This window comes from Lepidochelys olivacea (genome assembly GCF_965140295.1).
Source record: "Lepidochelys olivacea isolate rLepOli2 genome assembly, contig: Scaffold_30, whole genome shotgun sequence".
NCBI classification, from domain to species: Eukaryota; Metazoa; Chordata; order Testudines; family Cheloniidae; genus Lepidochelys; species Lepidochelys olivacea.
This window is the reverse complement of record NW_028181946.1, coordinates 315347-335217: the sequence shown is the minus strand read 5'-3', so window position 1 is coordinate 335217 and position 19871 is coordinate 315347. Positions and strand designations below refer to the sequence as shown.

General features: G+C 50.8%; 1 protein-coding gene across 1 annotated transcript; it reads left to right on the top strand.

Annotated features, from left to right (window-relative positions):
• Nucleotides 1-2238: 2238 nt before the first annotated feature.
• LOC311514230 (uncharacterized protein) lies at nucleotides 2239-5519 on the top strand (the record flags this gene model as incomplete). The annotated part of the gene is made up of 5 exons (XM_084652659.1): nucleotides 2239-2251; nucleotides 2379-2672; nucleotides 3238-3273; nucleotides 4403-4511; nucleotides 5444-5519. 5 exons carry the CDS (start codon nucleotides 2239-2241, stop codon nucleotides 5517-5519), a joined length of 528 nt encoding a protein of 175 aa, XP_084508785.1.
• Nucleotides 5520-19871: the final 14352 nt, after the last annotated feature.

Below are 19871 nucleotides of genomic sequence, written 5' to 3'. Positions count from 1 at the left end.
AGAGCTTGCCACCTCGCACCGAAGCTTCCAAGAGATTTAATAATAGCAACTGCATGTTTAATTACCACCACCTGACTCAGGGTTAAGGACGATGGAAATCGCTGGTTAGATTCCAGCTCTGAACCTCAGCAACGAGGTTGTTGCGTCACCCCGAAATGCTCTGTTGTTTTCCAAGGGCTGCACCCTGGCCCTGAGCCCACATACACCACCCTGCACTCACACCCCAAGGCTGCCAGCGTGTGGGTGTGTTTGCCACCTTCACACCCACAGCATGTCACATGGGGGTGCAGATGTCTGTGGCACAACGGATTTGCACCATCCCACTCGCTGCACTCACAAAAGGTACTAGCCCGTGCGAGCTGGCTGGGCTGGACACAGAAGGGGATGCCCATTTTCACACTGGGATGCTGTTTTGCACACTCGGATTCAGGTGTAAATCTTGGCATGCATGAAATCACTGGCTCAAGATGACAGACATTTCGTTTGATGAAACCTAAACTGGAGATGACGTCCAGGAAGGGAAAATGCTACATGTTCACCTCGCACATGGGCGCAAACAGCAGAAATGCCGCATACGCGGCTAAATGTGATTAGATTTTAGGGGGTAACGATGGGATTTCCCTGGGATCTGAAAAGCCCAGCTGAAATTAATTAAAATATTCTCTGATTCTACTATTCTATGAAAATAGCAGTTAATCATTAATCACTGTGATCATTACCACTACCAGAAGGCTGGTCCATGGTTGGGACTTTAGAGGCGAGGGATGAATTCCCTGCTCTGCCACAAACTTCCTGGGTGACCCTGGGCCAGTCACTTAGCCGTTTGGTACAAAGTGGATACCAGCTCTGCCTGCTGCACGGGGGGGTTCTGTGAATTGCTCATGGCTCTTTGCTGATATTTATAGTGAATGCAAAATATGCTGAGCTAAAGATCTGATGATCAGGAGACAAACCTGTGTTCAGCCTCCCACTGACTCGCCTAGCTGTGTTTCCCCAGCGTGTATGTGCTCATGGGCCTGATCCTGCACATTGCTTTGCTGGTATAGGCCCTGACGCCTGCCCAGAGTCTATTCAAGTCAAGGGATGCCCATACGAGTGGAAGGGATGGATCATCCGCCTGCAGGATCAGGGCCATGGACATGTCAGCCCTGACCCTGCTCCCACTGCAATGAACGAGAGAGCTCTCAGTGACCCCAATCGTGCAGGATCTGGCCCATAACACGGCACGGGGTCAGGGTCAGCTGTTGGCCTAACCCATCTCCAGCGAGTCTCTGGCATGCTCACACCAACCTTCAGCCATGGGTCTGGGGTCCAGCCAGCTCTACATGCTGGTACAGGGAGCCGTTCCTTATCTGCACTCAGGCTGAAACGCACCAGCTAACCCCGGACTTCTCCCCGGGCAAATAACAAGTTATAGACTGTGGATCAGATCCCCGGCTGGTGTAAATTCACCTGGCTCCATTGCTCCAAGAGGGGCAGATCGCTAGCTGGGATCCTCAGGCCGATTCACACTGGGAGCTGGACACCAAGCTGCACTTTGTGCTTGTGAAAATCCCCCACTGTGCTGAGAGGAAATTGGCTCCAGGGAGCTTAACAGCAAATTCATTCTGTCTCTGGCTAGGGGATAAACACAGGGGCAGAACGTGGCCCATTGTTAGTCTGGGACTGAATTTCTCTCTACTAGCTGGAGCTAGATTTGCCTGGAGACGCTCACTTTCCTTTAAGGAGGACTTGTGGCACCTTAGAGACTAACCAATTTATTTGAGCACACGCTTTCGTGAGCTACAGCTCACTTCATCGGATGCATACTGTGAAAAATAGAGAAGATGTTTTTATACACACAGACCATGAAAAAGTGGGTGTCTTTTTCATGGTCTGTGTGTATAAAAACATTTTCTGTATTTTCCACAGTATGCATCCGATGAAGTGAACTGTAGCTCACAAAAGCTTGTGCTCAAATAAATTGGTTAGTCTCTAAGGTGCCACAAGTCCTCCTTTTCTTTTTGCGAATACAGACTAACACGGCTGTTACTCTGAAACCTGCCACTTTCCTTTAGAGGATGTGACTGTATTTCCAGCTCCAGTCACTATAATTCCCTGTTCCACCTCCCCTCCTGCACTGAGACCCTTTGTGTTTATTTCACAGGCTCCCTTGTCACAAGCCAGGAAATCTGCAGCTCTCCCGGTGAGTGACTGGTCCTGGGAGCACAGCAGGGATTGGAGGGTTCGGGTTCGGACATGTTCCACTGGAGTGAGTGAGTCAGGTCCCCAGCAGGTGTAAATCGGCCCCGCTCCAATGGAGTGAATGGAGCTTTGCTGATTGACACCAGCGGGAGATCTGGCCCCAGGTGTTTAACACTGATGTGTTTGCTCCCCAGGCACTCTCCCCGCCCCGCGGCTGTTCCTCGACAGGCTGTCTGCTCGCCAAGGGGACACAGCCATGGTGTCGTGTTTAGTCCCTTTGGACGCCCCCATGACCCGCATTGTCTTCTGCAAAGACGGGAAGGAGATTTCTGTCCAGCCCAAGGGAGGAAACACAATAGTCTACGACTCACCCTACACAGTGTCCAAGGAGAGTGCAGGGGCCTTTTCCTGCCTCTACCAGCTCAAGGATGACAACAATCAGGAGAACAATTCTCTCCCCAGTGACCCCTGGGACCTGCACGTGGATGGTAATGCAAAGCACTAATGGTGGGCTTGGTGTGGAGGGTCAGGGAGCCGGGACGGGCTGGGGACACACTGTGATATCTAGAGTTAGATGTAAAACTTCCCTCTCCTTCCCCAACATTTCCCAGGTGAGAACTCTGTCCCTGGGGCAATGGTTACATGTTTTTAGTGAAGAAGGACCATCCTCTCATCATGGTGAGGAAGAGCAGGTTTTTCCCACTAATTAAAAGACAAAAGATCGTGATCTTCTCTGAAGGGCAGCAGGTGAAAATGGACAAACTGTTACAGATATTCAGCAGTTTTATTGTCATCATGGTCTACTTTACTAAAACCTTCATAAATTAAAGTACGGAACAGAGCAGCATGACTAACTTTTGGCTCACTGGCTATTTCAAAAAATTGGGTGGGGGGGAATTGTTTCGGACTCACTTGAAAACAATTTTTTTCAAAATTTTCAGTGAATCAAAAAGTTGGAAAAAAAACCTTCTTGAGGCTGCTGTTCTACTCCTCATTGGTATGAGGCTTTTGGCATTTGAAGTGATGTGTAATCGCTGTGTATCTGCCCCACAGATGGTGAGGGCTCTGGAGAGGGGACATTGCTCCAAGGTAAATGGTTTTGCTCCCTGCTGTGGGATTTCCCTGTAGGAAAGCGGGAGGGCTGGGCTGGGACGAGGGGGGAGCACATGCCAATCTCAGAGGGGAGACTTTACCGCACCGCATGTGCCTGGGGGTGGGGGGGGGGCAGGAGGCCTCAGGGGCTCACCTCCGTGTGGGGAATGTAAAATGTCCAGGCAGCCCCACATGCCACCGTCTGCTCCCCAGGAGGCTGGGGCCTGCCATGTCCCCATGCTGTGGCTGGCGGTGTGGAGGGAGCCGGACTCTTACCCCATGGCGATGGAGGCCACGGCTGTGCAGAGCCTGGCAGGGGCAGAGACAGGGGTTTGGATTCCGCAGGCAGCGGAGCCAGGAGATAAACGAACTAGCCAGTTCTCCTATCACAGAGCCCCTAGCGATGGCCTGGACGGACGTGTGTCCATGGGGCAGGGGCCTGGGGAGGAGGCAGGGTCCGTGTGGGCTCTGGCTTTGTGAGGCACCATCAGGCACAAACATCTGGCCAGGGAGTCAGTGGCTGCCGGGCTGCGATCCTGCCCCACGCCGGTCAGCAGCAGACCCTGGTAGGGTTCCCATACGTCCAGGTTTCCCTGGACATGACCTCTCTTTGGGTCCTCCCTTGTTTTTGCACTGCTCTGAAGGCAATGCTAAGCCCACTGCAGGGCTCTGCCCCCTCCCCATTCAAAGCAGAAGGAATCTTTGTACCTTCCCTCCCCCTTCAGCTCCCCCTTCCCCCAGTAGTGTCCTGTATTTGGGAACTTGAAACATGGTAACCCCAGACCATGGTGTCAGTGCTGCCCCTTGGAAAGGGCTCCATGGCACAGGTGAGGGGCCGACCCCAGCTGCCCCTGCCTTGGTGCTGGGTACAGGGCAGCAAAGAACCAGGGCAGAGCAAGATCCCTGCGGGGTTAGGAGCCAGGCGTGAGGTCTCTAAACAGCTGGGCTTGGGCATTCACAGGCTCCCCGAGTCTCGTTAGGGACGTATCAAGGCCAGGTGCAATGTCCCCTGTGCAGAAGGGCCAGCACTTGGCAGAGGCCCCTCCAGACAGGCTGTGAGCAGGACTCATGTTGCAAGTTCACCTCCACCTTCAGACCGCTCACCCTGCTCCATCCCCTGTCCCAGGGCCTGCTATCCCGCTCTGGGTCTGGATCCTCCGCTCTACCCTGGTCCTGCTCCTGCTGACTTCTGCCCCGATCGTCACCTGCATCCAGAGGAAAAGAGCCATCATTCGGTACGATCCGGAGGGCTTTAGGTGGAATGGCATGGAGGAAGAGGAAGGAGAGGTGACCGATGGCTCTGGGTGTCCCCCCTGTCCTGGGCAGGTTGGAGGGTCGCCTGGGATTACAGAGAGGTCTGTGGGTTATGCCATTGTGCAGAAATGTGTCCATCAGGCTCAGGGGGAGTAACTCATTGATCAGACTTGAGGGGGTCCCTGATAAATATGGGACACCAAGCAGCCCCCGTAGGTTCCCCTGCCATGGGATATGAACGTTAGCTTAACTCCAGACCCACCCAGTACCCCCTCTTCCCTGGCCGGTGGCTTGGCCAGCTCCTGCTTTCTGTGCCTGTGTTCTGGGGCAGCTGTGGTGAGGATGGCCTATCTCCTCACACTGCCCTGCCCTTCAGTCACACCAGTGTGTGTGTGTAAATTCAGAAGAACCCCATGGCCTGCAGCAGCTTTACTCTGGGGTCACGCGTGTGTCACCAGGCCAGGATCCAGCCCCTGTGTTCGTGCAGAGACATATTTGCTTCATAAGGGTTTAATTTTCACTCCTGCTGGGCCTGGCTTGGGGCCAGGGAGCCGTATCTAGCAGGCCAGAGCTGTGGGCCCTGCTCCGGTATGGCACACACAGACGGGAGGGCTGGGAGCTCCCAGTGATAGCTGGAATTTTCACAGTGGCTGAACTCTTTCAACCCGCCTGCCCCCTCCCCCCACACTGTTCCTCAGAGGCTGTGATTTCTACCCTTGGTTAATGTAGCATAGGGGCAGACACTGAAGTATGAGCCCTGATCCATACAGCCCCGAGTCCCAGTCTGCTCTGCATTACAGGCATGCTCTACAAGTTTGTGCTGTAAAGAGTCTGAAATATTTGTTGCCTAAATATGAAATTGTTCAAAGTGGTTACAGAAAATAAGCTGCAGTTTGGTGTTTTACTCTGTCAGGCCAGACCTTGAACAATACGGACTGCCACCTGCTCTACCAGGGGCTGGACTGGGGGTTATTCTTCCAGCCCCTTAGTCATGCTGCGAATGCAGCACTGCAATCATCCCTGAGACAGAAATGAGCACGTCCGACAAGTGATGGGGGATCATTGTGTCCTGAGAGCAGCATCGCTCTGAGACTGTGTCTATAAATACTACCGGGCTGTGGGGACAGGGTCGCAGGGGGCGGGGGAGAGACTCCTGTGCTGGGAACAGCGACCACAGCCAGTAACCACGGCCCTGTCTCTCTGCTCACCTCACAGGCAGGGGGGCTCTGTTTAGAACTAGGCTTGGAGGGATTCGCTTGTTATTGGTAAATGTCAGCAAACATCAATTTCCCAGCACGCACACAAACCCACGAGAAAATATTTCTATCGATAATAATAGAAATTTGCAGTTAAGCAAAGTAAGAGAAATGCCGTGTGAGACATTATTAGAGGCTGATTTAAGGATATTTACTGTGTATATTTTGACATAAGATTATGACAATTTGTGTTTTAATGATTATGAAGCTTTAACCTTTTGAATCTCAATGTCTACTGTCATTAAATAATTATTGTCTGACCCCTCGTTGTAATTTCCTCCACTGTGAAATATAAATTAATAAATATAAAAATGTAGCCGAAACCCCATGATTTTAACCAATAGTGAACATTTAAATTGACAAGAAATGTTAAAAAAACCTTTAAAATCAATATCGACATTATGTGTCAAAATTATAATAAAAATTTAATTCTGAGAAGCCTATTTATAACCCTGGCCTGGGACCTGCGGGAGCCACCAGGGGACGTCATCCAGAAACAGACACAGCATATGTTATGGGGTCAGTCATGTGACTCAGTCACACCCCCAAGTGATGTCCCAGCACCCCCGTTGTGATCTGCCCATGGGCAACTAAGCATACAGAGAGGGATGGGACATGGGGTGCTCTGGATCCAGCATCCTGGCAATTAGATGGAGGCAAACGCTCAACAGGGGCCTCTCCCAGGGCACGGGGGCAGTGGGGGGAGAGGGCGCAGTGTCACCGCCACATGGCTAGAAAAGGGACAAGGGGATTGTCCGGTGGCGGGGGGGACGGGGGGTGATTGCTTCTTTATGAAGAGCCCTGGAGAGCCCTCCTGGGGAAATGAAACAAACTGGGGAATGGGATGAATTCTCGGGGGGGAGGGCAGGAGCAGATGGTACTCATGCATGAGGGGAAATGGAGGCCATCGTTATGAGGATGGCCACCGCTTCCATTGGAAACAATGGGAAGCTGCACTGCCGTGTCAGTGATACCTTAGCGTATGACAGGGAGGGTGCCCCAAGTAAAGATGGCCACCATTTCCCATTGTTTCTAAGGGGAATGAAGCCACAGTCTTCAATCCTGCAGGCCACAAAAAGAAAGAGTGGCCATTTTTACCGAGGGCAACCTCTCTGCCACATCAGGGACATGGGTGGCCATCTTCTCTGAGGGCAGCTTATGGCTTCACTTCCATTTGAAAACAAGGAGGAAATTGGACATCTATGCCATGGGCAGCCTCCCAAGGCTTTAGGGAAATGATAACCATTATCCAGAGGGCAGCCTACATCTTCAGTCCTAGCGGAAACAATGGAAAATGGCAGCCATCTTTACTAGGGGCAACCTCCCTAGGGGCAACTTCAATTTCACATTCCAAGGTCATAGTGTCACGGCAGCCATCTTCCCCATGGGCAGCTTCAGGCTTTTTCTATAATGGCATTAAAGTCTCAGGCTTCCCTCTAGACAGATAGCTGCCATGTTGCTATACCCTTGGGATGTGAAAGGGAAGCTGCCCTAAGTAAAGATGGCTGCCATTTGTGACAACAGGATATGCAGGGAGGAATTTCCAAAGGGGCTTGAGTGTCTGAGGTGCTGACTGCCATGAAAGCCCAGGAGTGAGCGGTGCCTGACTCCTTTGGGGCCTTTTCAACACCTAACCCTAAAATAAAGTTGTTATTTTGGAAACAGCTCCATTTTTAGGGGCTTTATCTGGAGAACCTCTTTCTCAAAGGGCCTCAGATTTCCTTCACACACTCTGCCTCAGCCACTCACCCAGGCTTCCACTTTTCAGGTGGATTTGACTTGTCCTGTGGATTTTAGGCAAAGTTTAATATTCTGCTTTAAACAGAAACTTTGTTGCTGCAATAACTATGGGAAGCCACCATTGCTCTGTAATTCTCACTCTGGGCTCGCCTGGGAGTTGGGCTCAGAGGGGCTGGTCTAGTCCAGTATCAAACCCCAAAGGTGGAGAGCTGGGTTCAGATGGGCTGGTCTGATCCAGTATCAAACTCCAAACGTAGAGAGTTGGGCTCAGAGGGGCTGGTCTGATAGGGTATCAACCCCTCAATCCTCACCATTTGGGAACAACAGAGAAACTGCCCAACCCACGAGAATGGAGCTGTGCAAACAATCTCCCCCTCTCACCAGGGAGTGAGGTCCCTGGCCATTGCGAGGCCGGTAGCAGACACGGCCCCGTCTCTCACAGGGGCTGTGGCTTTTCTTCTCTCTGAATCTTGGAGAGCACGTGGCAGATCAGAGAGCACCTGCAGCTTCTCTGGTCCCTGCAGATCAGCAGCGGAGAGGCCAGATCAGAGAGCCACGGCATTTCTCTCACTGAGACACTATTGTTGGGGACACTGGGGCATGGCCGCTAGGTAACTCGAGGGGATGGAAGACCACGAGTGTCCATGAAGCCCCCTCGCACTAGGCCCAAGTGTCCTTGGCCCCCCCGCCTGGAGGCACACACAGCAGTTATGCTAAGAATCTGCAACAATATGTTGCAGAGTCAGACTGCCTGAAACTAAGCAAGGCCAAACAGGGGAGATATGGAAGAACAATGCTGAATAAAGCAGCTTTATGTATAGTTTAACAAATGATACAGAGAATCAGGGAACTAGCTGGGAACTGGATTGGCTGGCTATAGGGATACTTGGGGCAGCTTGCTATTGGACAAGTATGCTGGAAAAAAGGATGTATAAAAGCCTGTGTAACTTCCTGCTCTGTGTGCAGGATTTGAGATTTTATTCTCCCTGTACCTTTTTGCAGCTGCAAATAAACTTTTCTGCTTCTCCAGCCCGTTGTGATTATTGGGTGCAGCACACCGGGTAACGAACCAACTCAAGCTGTTGTTCAGCCTCTCGGCACTGGGTGCCGGCAACAGCTTTTGGCGTCCCTGGGTGGGCGACGAGGCTGCAATTTAGCCTTGCCCGGACCCCTCCTGGAGGTCAAGGATTGCGGCGAGAACCGACGCCCAGCGCGCACCGGTGAGTTCATCGGGGGCCTCGGAGGAGACGCGATTTGATCGACCCCGGAGGGCACAACGGTGCAACGCACTCATGTAGTGGAGAAGCTGTTGTGGACGGCGGTGAAGAACCGGTCCCTTAGACATGGGGGAGGAGCAGCTGCAGGCCACGGTGAAGAACCGGTCCCTTGGATAAGGTAGGAACCTTTTAAAATCCGGATTATATGCTCTGTTGGAACCTGGGGACGCCCAGAGTTACCCTGTAGGTATGGGACAGGGACAGAGCTCAGAGGTTAGGGCACGGTGTACGCCCCTAGAGTGCATTCTAGCAAACTGGAAGGTATTTGGTGCGGATCCAATGACTAAGAGCCAATTAAAACGATTCTGTACAGTTGACTGGCCTCAATATCAACTAGAGGACCAGGAGTGGTGGCCACCAGGAGGGTCAATTAATTACAACACGATCCTCCAATTAGTTTTGTTTTGTCAGTGAATGGGTAAATGGAATGAACATATGTATGTGCATTTGTTTCTGACATTATGTACTTGACCAGATATTTTACAGCACTGTAATCTGACTCTGACTGGTTCGGTAGTAGCTAATGTTAGTCCCCAGACCCCCACCCCCACTGTAATGGCAGAACCGGTGTCCCCTTCGGCCCCCACACCCCCACCGTATAAGGGTAGGATGCCTCGGGTTACAGAGATTGCCCCCTCGGTGGGACTCTATCCTTTGCTTACCGAGACTGTTGTGGCTTGCCCAGGGGCAGATGGACGTCAGGCTACCACTATGCAAGTGTATACCCATGTGCCATTCAATCCAATAGACTTAGCAGCTTTTAAAACACAGGCTGGGGAATTCTCAACGAACCCAAGCAGGTTTATTTCAGTCTTTGAGGGGTGCCTCAGTAGTCACAAGCCGATTGAGACGACTGTAATATCCTCCTGAGAACCTTGTTGTCTGAGGTGGAGAGGGATCAGGTTACAGCTAAGGCAAGGGGAGCGTCAGCGTTCAAGCGAAAAAAAAGAAAGGAATCTATCTGTCAAGTTCCTCTCCAAATAATTGTAAGCGGCTCAGGGCATTTCTGGGTATGGCAGGCTTTTGCAGGATATGGATCCCAGAGTTTGGACTGTGGGCTAAACCCCTGTACGACTGTGTAAAAGGAGCAGATCATGACCCCTTCTATTGGACCCCAGAGTCTGACAGGGCATTTAAAATCCTGAAAAGAAAATTGATGGAAGCCCCGGCTCTGGACCTCCCGGATCTCTCTAAGCCGTTTCAGTTGTATGTACATGAACGAAGGGGGGTGGTCCTAGGAGTGCTCACACAGCTGTTAGGAGCATGGAAACGTCCTGTGGCTTATTTTTCTAAGCAATTGGATCAGGTTGCAAAGGGTTGGCCAGCATGTTTACGGGCGGTCGCAGCTACTGCCCTAGTGCTTGAGGAAGCTGAGAAGCTAACATTGGGAGGGGTTATGCAAATCTATACTCCCCATATGGTCCGAGCCTTATTGGATGCAAAGGGAGGGCTTTGGCTCATCCAGGCTCGGATTGCTCGGTACCAGGCTAAGCTGTTAGAGAACTCTGAAGTCACCTTACAGCCTTGCCCCTCCCTTAAGCGAGCCACTCTCTTGCCAGAAACAGAGGAACAGAAACATGACTGTTTAGAGATCATAGATGTCCAGTACTCCAGCCGTCCGGATTTAAAGGATGTACCTCTCCCAAATGCAGATTATGAGTGGTACACTGTCAGTAGCAGTACTGACAGGTTTCAGAGTAACAGCCGTGTTAGTCTGTATTCGCAAAAAGAAAAGGAGTACTTGTGGCACCTTAGAGACTAACCAATTTATTAGAGCATAAGCTTTCGTGAGCTACAGCTCACTTCCTCAGACTTCCTGAGGAAGTGAGCTGTAGCTCACGAAAGCTTATGCTCTAATAAATTGGTTAGTCTCTAAGGTGCCACAAGTACTCCTTTTCTAGTAGCAGTACTGTAATAGATGGGCAAAGGAGGGCGGGTTATGCTGTTGTGACCCTCCATGACACTGTGGAAGCTGAAGGTTTGCCTGCTGAGACCTCTGCCCAGCTTGCTGAACTAATAGCCCTGACCTGTGCACTTGAACTGTCAAAAGGAAAGCGGGTCAACATTTTTACTGATTCAAAGTATGCTTTTGGTGTGCTGCATGCTCATGCTGGCCTATGGAAGCAAAGGGGAATGCTGACAGCCCAAGGCTCCCCAGTCAAGTACGGGCCCCAAATCCTCCGGCTCCTAGAAGCCGTACAACTCCCCTCGGAAGTGGCGGTGGTACACTGTAAAGCCCATCAAAGGGAGGATCAAGATGTGGCCAGAGGTAACGCCCGGGCAGATAGAGAGGCTAAGCATGCTGCCACCCTGCCATCCCCTCAGGCTGAGAACGCCCATATGCATGCCCTTATCCCATCAGTAGGGGAGCTTCCAACCCCTCAGTACTCTGGGGAGGAGAGACAGCTAACTGACAAACTCAGTCTCCGGGAAAAGGAGGGATGTCTCCATTCCCCGGAAGGGAAGGTCCTCTTACCAAAGGGCCCAATCCGGCCAGTGCTTCAGAAACTACATCAAACCACCCATGCTGGCAGGGAAGCACTTATCCAGCTAATGGGAAAATACTTTATCACTTCCGGACTCCGACCCCTGGCTGCCCAGGTACAGGCGGACTGCTTAGTCTGCCAAAAGAATAACCCCCGACCGGGACATCCTGTGCCACCAGCTGCCCTAGAACCCACTCCGGGCCCCGGACAAGTGTGGCAAATAGACTTTACTGAGTTTCCCCGGACCCAAGGGTTCAAATATCTCCTTGTCATAGTGGATCGGTTCAGCGGATGGCCAGAAGCCTTCCCATTCCGTAACTGCACTGCCAGGACAGTGACCCTCAAGTTTGTTAAGGAGATCATTCCTCGCTTTGGACTCCCCCTGTGGATGGAATCTGACAATGGGACACACTTCACGTCAAAAATCATTCAAAGCATCTCACATGCCTTACAGATCCCCTGGAAACTCCATACGCCCTGGAGACCGCAAGCCAGTGGTGTAGTGGAGCGTACCAATCAGACCCTTAAACGGCATCTCTCAAAAGTGTGCCAAGAAGCCTCACTGCGATGGCCTGATGCTTTGCCCCTCGTCCTACTCCGTATCCGCGTTCTCCCAAAGGGTAGATTAGGGCGTAGTCCCTTTGAAATTATGTTTGGAAGGGCATGGCCTATGAATGGCACCCCAGTTCTGTCAGGGGAATGGGAGTTGGGTAATGTTTTTTTGTCACAGTATATGTGTTCTCTGTCTGCTGTTCTCTTGTCTCTTCACAGGTATACCAAGGATTCCCAGCCTCTCCCCTTGGACTCTCCCGTTCACTCCTTACAGCCCGGTGACTCTGTGCTTGTTCGCACCTGGAAAGACGAGCCTCTCCAGGAAAAGTGGAAAGGACCCTATACCGTCCTGCTGATCTCCCATACAGCGGCAAAGATCGAGGGACACAAGAACTGGATCCATCACTCTCGTCTGAAGGCAGTACCCGCCCCCTCATCAGCAGAACAGTGAACCATCCAACCTGCTGACTCCTCATCTAGTGACGATCTCTAGCTAAAGCTACTGTTTAAAAGACACAAATAGCGGGCACCTTAATGCTAAAATGGGCCTACCCAGGTACTGGAGACCCTGGGTTGGGAAGACTCTGGTCATAATTAATTGGGTAACATTGTTATTCTCTGTATTGGTATTTCCAAACTGTGCATATCGGGAGCATAACTCCTTTGTTTTGCTTGTGCACCATGTTGCTAATTTAACAAACCAGACTGATTGCTGGGTATGTGCTCCGACTCCACTATCCCCCAAAACGGGAATGCCCCTTGACATGCTGCCCTTGACCCTAGCAGAATTAGCCACCACCAAAGAGCAGGAAAGAACGGACTCACTGTTCTGGAACAAGACCTCTTTACAGCAAGCCACCTATCAGGACCAGGAGTATTCAGTTGCAGTACTCACTGAGGGAGTGTTATGTTTTACCCAAAACCAATCTGATCACTATGGGCATCCTGTGGGAAAGAGCTCCTGTGTTATTACACAGTGGGCTGATGGGTATTAAATAAAGACCAACAAGGGAGGCCAACAGTGGGGGTGTAATGGTTCCTCCCCTTTTAGGGAAACACTTACAAATAATCTTACCACAAAAAAGGGGTTTGGAAATGTAACTTGCCGTCCAGTTAATATCTCCAATGTAGCAAGCCAATGGTGGGTTTGTAGTGGTCCCTATGGCGAGTGTAATTTGAACAGCACAATTAGAAATGCCCCCACTTGTACCCAGTCAGGAGGATGGGATGCCCCCCTAGGGGCATATGAACTGTTTGGAAAAGCAGCCTTAAATATCCCAGGAATCCCCTTAAGAAACAGTCCTTACTGGGCCCTACAGGGTCACTATTTTGTATGTGGCCGAAAGGCTTACAAGGTGCTGCCAGCCAACTGGACAGGTAGCTGTTATATAGCTCATGGAGTTCCTCATCTTTCCATAACTGCCACACTGCCCAAAGGAAAGATTAGAAATGCCTGAGACACCTCTGTTGAGTCATGAGAAAAGACCCTGTGGCGACTGACTACGGCATAGGAGGGCAATATGAAGAATCCCCTCACAACCGAGAAGCTGGTAGGGTGCTCTGTACTGGGAATAGCACCACTGTTTACTGGGCCAGCCATGGCATGCGTAGGCTGCTATACTATAAGGCTACAGATGGTACTTGAGAAAGTGGCCTTAGAGTTAGAGGACTCGGTTAGTAATTTAGGGTCAGCAGTAAAAACATTAAATAAAAAGGTACAGCAGCTCAGGACGTTTTCCCTCCAAAACAGGCTGGCTTTGGACTATCTCTTGGCATCCCAAGCAGGGGTTTGTGCCCTCGTCGGGCCCCGATGTTGTGTATATGTAAATGATAGCAGTTATGAAATCTATGAAAAGGTGGTACAGGCTGAAGCCTATGCCCGAGCCGGAGCACAGGTTGCCTATACTGCCCCAGAGAACAATTGGTTGCAAACCTTGTTTTCAGGCTGGGGTTTGTCGTCTTGGCTTGGTGGTTTATTTAGCCTGCTATTGAAAATTCTCTTTCCTGTATTGCTTGTATTACTGGTATTGTGCTGTGCAGTATCATGTGTTAGGGCCCTTTTGCAAAAGTTAATAAGTCCTTCTCTTCAGGCTATCACAAAGTGCTTATGCAAAGTCATATTGTAAAAAATAAGTAGCCCAAGTGAGAAAACTCAGAGCCAAGGCTGTTGAGTGTTCTCAAAGGGGGGAGTTGTTGGGGACACTGGGGCATGGCCGCTAGGTAACTCGAGGGGATGGAAGACCACGAGTGTCCATGAAGCCCCCTCGCACTAGGCCCAGGTGTCCTTGGCCCCCCTCCTGCCTGGAGGCACTCGCAGCAGCTCTGCGTACTAGGCCCAAGTGTCCTTGGCCCCCCCGCCTGGAGGCACACACAGCAGTTATGCTGAGGATCTGCAACAATATGCTGCAGAGTCAGACTGCCTGAAACTAAGCAAGGCCAAACAGGGGAGATATGGAAGAACAATGCTGAATAAAGCAGCTTTATGTATAGTTTAACAAATGATACAGAGAATCAGGGAACTAGCTGGGAACTGGATTGGCTGGCTATAGGGATACTTGGGGCAGCTTGCTATTGGACAAGTATGCTGGAAAAAAGGATGTATAAAAGCCTGTGTAACTTCCTGCTCTGTGTGCAGGATTTGAGATTTTATTCTCCCTGTACCTTTTTGCAGCTGCAAATAAACTTTTCTGCTTCTCCAGCCCGTTGTGATTATTGGGTGCAGCACACCGGGTAACGAACCAACTCAAGCTGTTGTTCAGCCTCTCGGCACTGGGTGCCGGCAACAGCTTTTGGCGTCCCTGGGTGGGCGACGAGGCTGCAATTTAGCCTTGCCCGGACCCCTCCTGGAGGTCAAGGATTGCGGCGAGAACCGACGCCCAGCGCGCACCGGTGAGTTCATCGGGGGCCTCGGAGGAGACGCGATTTGATCGACCCCGGAGGGCACAACGGTGCAACGCACTCATGTAGTGGAGAAGCTGTTGTGGACGGCGGTGAAGAACCGGTCCCTTAGACATGGGGGAGGAGCAGCTGCAGGCCACGGTGAAGAACCGGTCCCTTGGATAAGGTAGGAACCTTTTAAAATCCGGATTATATGCTCTGTTGGAACCTGGGGACGCCCAGAGTTACCCTGTAGGTATGGGACAGGGACAGAGCTCAGAGGTTAGGGCACGGTGTACGCCCCTAGAGTGCATTCTAGCAAACTGGAAGGTATTTGGTGCGGATCCAATGACTAAGAGCCAATTAAAACGATTCTGTACAGTTGACTGGCCTCAATATCAACTAGAGGACCAGGAGTGGTGGCCACCAGGAGGGTCAATTAATTACAACACGATCCTCCAATTAGTTTTGTTTTGTCAGTGAATGGGTAAATGGAATGAACATATGTATGTGCATTTGTTTCTGACATTATGTACTTGACCAGATATTTTACAGCACTGTAATCTGACTCTGACTGGTTCGGTAGTAGCTAATGTTAGTCCCCAGACCCCCACCCCCACTGTAATGGCAGAACCGGTGTCCCCTTCGGCCCCCACACCCCCACCGTATAAGGGTAGGATGCCTCGGGTTACAGAGATTGCCCCCTCGGTGGGACTCTATCCTTTGCTTACCGAGACTGTTGTGGCTTGCCCAGGGGCAGATGGACGTCAGGCTACCACTATGCAAGTGTATACCCATGTGCCATTCAATCCAATAGACTTAGCAGCTTTTAAAACACAGGCTGGGGAATTCTCAACGAACCCAAGCAGGTTTATTTCAGTCTTTGAGGGGTGCCTCAGTAGTCACAAGCCGATTGAGACGACTGTAATATCCTCCTGAGAACCTTGTTGTCTGAGGTGGAGAGGGATCAGGTTACAGCTAAGGCAAGGGGAGCGTCAGCGTTCAAGCGAAAAAAAAGAAAGGAATCTATCTGTCAAGTTCCTCTCCAAATAATTGTAAGCGGCTCAGGGCATTTCTGGGTATGGCAGGCTTTTGCAGGATATGGATCCCAGAGTTTGGACTGTGGGCTAAACCCCTGTACGACTGTGTAAAAGGAGCAGATCATGACCCCTTCTATTGGACCCCAGAGTCTGACAGGGCATTTAAAATCCTGAAAAGAAAATTGATGGAAGCCCCGGCTCTGGACCTCCCGGATCTCTCTAAGCCGTTTCAGTTGTATGTACATGAACGAAGGGGGGTGGTCCTAGGAGTGCTCACACAGCTGTTAGGAGCATGGAAACGTCCTGTGGCTTATTTTTCTAAGCAATTGGATCAGGTTGCAAAGGGTTGGCCGGCATGTTTACGGGCGGTCGCAGCTACTGCCCTAGTGCTTGAGGAAGCTGAGAAGCTAACATTGGGAGGGGTTATGCAAATCTATACTCCCCATATGGTCCGAGCCTTATTGGATGCAAAGGGAGGGCTTTGGCTCATCCAGGCTCGGATTGCTCGGTACCAGGCTAAGCTGTTAGAGAACTCTGAAGTCACCTTACAGCCTTGCCCCTCCCTTAAGCGAGCCACTCTCTTGCCAGAAACAGAGGAACAGAAACATGACTGTTTAGAGATCATAGATGTCCAGTACTCCAGCCGTCCGGATTTAAAGGATGTACCTCTCCCAAATGCAGATTATGAGTGGTACACTGTCAGTAGCAGTACTGACAGGTTTCAGAGTAACAGCCGTGTTAGTCTGTATTCGCAAAAAGAAAAGGAGTACTTGTGGCACCTTAGAGACTAACCAATTTATTAGAGCATAAGCTTTCGTGAGCTACAGCTCACTTCCTCAGACTTCCTGAGGAAGTGAGCTGTAGCTCACGAAAGCTTATGCTCTAATAAATTGGTTAGTCTCTAAGGTGCCACAAGTACTCCTTTTCTAGTAGCAGTACTGTAATAGATGGGCAAAGGAGGGCGGGTTATGCTGTTGTGACCCTCCATGACACTGTGGAAGCTGAAGGTTTGCCTGCTGAGACCTCTGCCCAGCTTGCTGAACTAATAGCCCTGACCTGTGCACTTGAACTGTCAAAAGGAAAGCGGGTCAACATTTTTACTGATTCAAAGTATGCTTTTGGTGTGCTGCATGCTCATGCTGGCCTATGGAAGCAAAGGGGAATGCTGACAGCCCAAGGCTCCCCAGTCAAGTACGGGCCCCAAATCCTCCGGCTCCTAGAAGCCGTACAACTCCCCTCGGAAGTGGCGGTGGTACACTGTAAAGCCCATCAAAGGGAGGATCAAGATGTGGCCAGAGGTAACGCCCGGGCAGATAGAGAGGCTAAGCATGCTGCCACCCTGCCATCCCCTCAGGCTGAGAACGCCCATATGCATGCCCTTATCCCATCAGTAGGGGAGCTTCCAACCCCTCAGTACTCTGGGGAGGAGAGACAGCTAACTGACAAACTCAGTCTCCGGGAAAAGGAGGGATGTCTCCATTCCCCGGAAGGGAAGGTCCTCTTACCAAAGGGCCCAATCCGGCCAGTGCTTCAGAAACTACATCAAACCACCCATGCTGGCAGGGAAGCACTTATCCAGCTAATGGGAAAATACTTTATCACTTCCGGACTCCGACCCCTGGCTGCCCAGGTACAGGCGGACTGCTTAGTCTGCCAAAAGAATAACCCCCGACCGGGACATCCTGTGCCACCAGCTGCCCTAGAACCCACTCCGGGCCCCGGACAAGTGTGGCAAATAGACTTTACTGAGTTTCCCCGGACCCAAGGGTTCAAATATCTCCTTGTCATAGTGGATCGGTTCAGCGGATGGCCAGAAGCCTTCCCATTCCGTAACTGCACTGCCAGGACAGTGACCCTCAAGTTTGTTAAGGAGATCATTCCTCGCTTTGGACTCCCCCTGTGGATGGAATCTGACAATGGGACACACTTCACGTCAAAAATCATTCAAAGCATCTCACATGCCTTACAGATCCCCTGGAAACTCCATACGCCCTGGAGACCGCAAGCCAGTGGTGTAGTGGAGCGTACCAATCAGACCCTTAAACGGCATCTCTCAAAAGTGTGCCAAGAAGCCTCACTGCGATGGCCTGATGCTTTGCCCCTCGTCCTACTCCGTATCCGCGTTCTCCCAAAGGGTAGATTAGGGCGTAGTCCCTTTGAAATTATGTTTGGAAGGGCATGGCCTATGAATGGCACCCCAGTTCTGTCAGGGGAATGGGAGTTGGGTAATGTTTTTTTGTCACAGTATATGTGTTCTCTGTCTGCTGTTCTCTTGTCTCTTCACAGGTATACCAAGGATTCCCAGCCTCTCCCCTTGGACTCTCCCGTTCACTCCTTACAGCCCGGTGACTCTGTGCTTGTTCGCACCTGGAAAGACGAGCCTCTCCAGGAAAAGTGGAAAGGACCCTATACCGTCCTGCTGATCTCCCATACAGCGGCAAAGATCGAGGGACACAAGAACTGGATCCATCACTCTCGTCTGAAGGCAGTACCCGCCCCCTCATCAGCAGAACAGTGAACCATCCAACCTGCTGACTCCTCATCTAGTGACGATCTCTAGCTAAAGCTACTGTTTAAAAGACACAAATAGCGGGCACCTTAATGCTAAAATGGGCCTACCCAGGTACTGGAGACCCTGGGTTGGGAAGACTCTGGTCATAATTAATTGGGTAACATTGTTATTCTCTGTATTGGTATTTCCAAACTGTGCATATCGGGAGCATAACTCCTTTGTTTTGCTTGTGCACCATGTTGCTAATTTAACAAACCAGACTGATTGCTGGGTATGTGCTCCGACTCCACTATCCCCCAAAACGGGAATGCCCCTTGACATGCTGCCCTTGACCCTAGCAGAATTAGCCACCACCAAAGAGCAGGAAAGAACGGACTCACTGTTCTGGAACAAGACCTCTTTACAGCAAGCCACCTATCAGGACCAGGAGTATTCAGTTGCAGTACTCACTGAGGGAGTGTTATGTTTTACCCAAAACCAATCTGATCACTATGGGCATCCTGTGGGAAAGAGCTCCTGTGTTATTACACAGTGGGCTGATGGGTATTAAATAAAGACCAACAAGGGAGGCCAACAGTGGGGGTGTAATGGTTCCTCCCCTTTTAGGGAAACACTTACAAATAATCTTACCACAAAAAAGGGGTTTGGAAATGTAACTTGCCGTCCAGTTAATATCTCCAATGTAGCAAGCCAATGGTGGGTTTGTAGTGGTCCCTATGGCGAGTGTAATTTGAACAGCACAATTAGAAATGCCCCCACTTGTACCCAGTCAGGAGGATGGGATGCCCCCCTAGGGGCATATGAACTGTTTGGAAAAGCAGCCTTAAATATCCCAGGAATCCCCTTAAGAAACAGTCCTTACTGGGCCCTACAGGGTCACTATTTTGTATGTGGCCGAAAGGCTTACAAGGTGCTGCCAGCCAACTGGACAGGTAGCTGTTATATAGCTCATGGAGTTCCTCATCTTTCCATAACTGCCACACTGCCCAAAGGAAAGATTAGAAATGCCTGAGACACCTCTGTTGAGTCATGAGAAAAGACCCTGTGGCGACTGACTACGGCATAGGAGGGCAATATGAAGAATCCCCTCACAACCGAGAAGCTGGTAGGGTGCTCTGTACTGGGAATAGCACCACTGTTTACTGGGCCAGCCATGGCATGCGTAGGCTGCTATACTATAAGGCTACAGATGGTACTTGAGAAAGTGGCCTTAGAGTTAGAGGACTCGGTTAGTAATTTAGGGTCAGCAGTAAAAACATTAAATAAAAAGGTACAGCAGCTCAGGACGTTTTCCCTCCAAAACAGGCTGGCTTTGGACTATCTCTTGGCATCCCAAGCAGGGGTTTGTGCCCTCGTCGGGCCCCGATGTTGTGTATATGTAAATGATAGCAGTTATGAAATCTATGAAAAGGTGGTACAGGCTGAAGCCCATGCCCGAGCCGGAGCACAGGTTGCCTATACTGCCCCAGAGAACAATTGGTTGCAAACCTTGTTTTCAGGCTGGGGTTTGTCGTCTTGGCTTGGTGGTTTATTTAGCCTGCTATTGAAAATTCTCTTTCCTGTATTGCTTGTATTACTGGTATTGTGCTGTGCAGTATCAT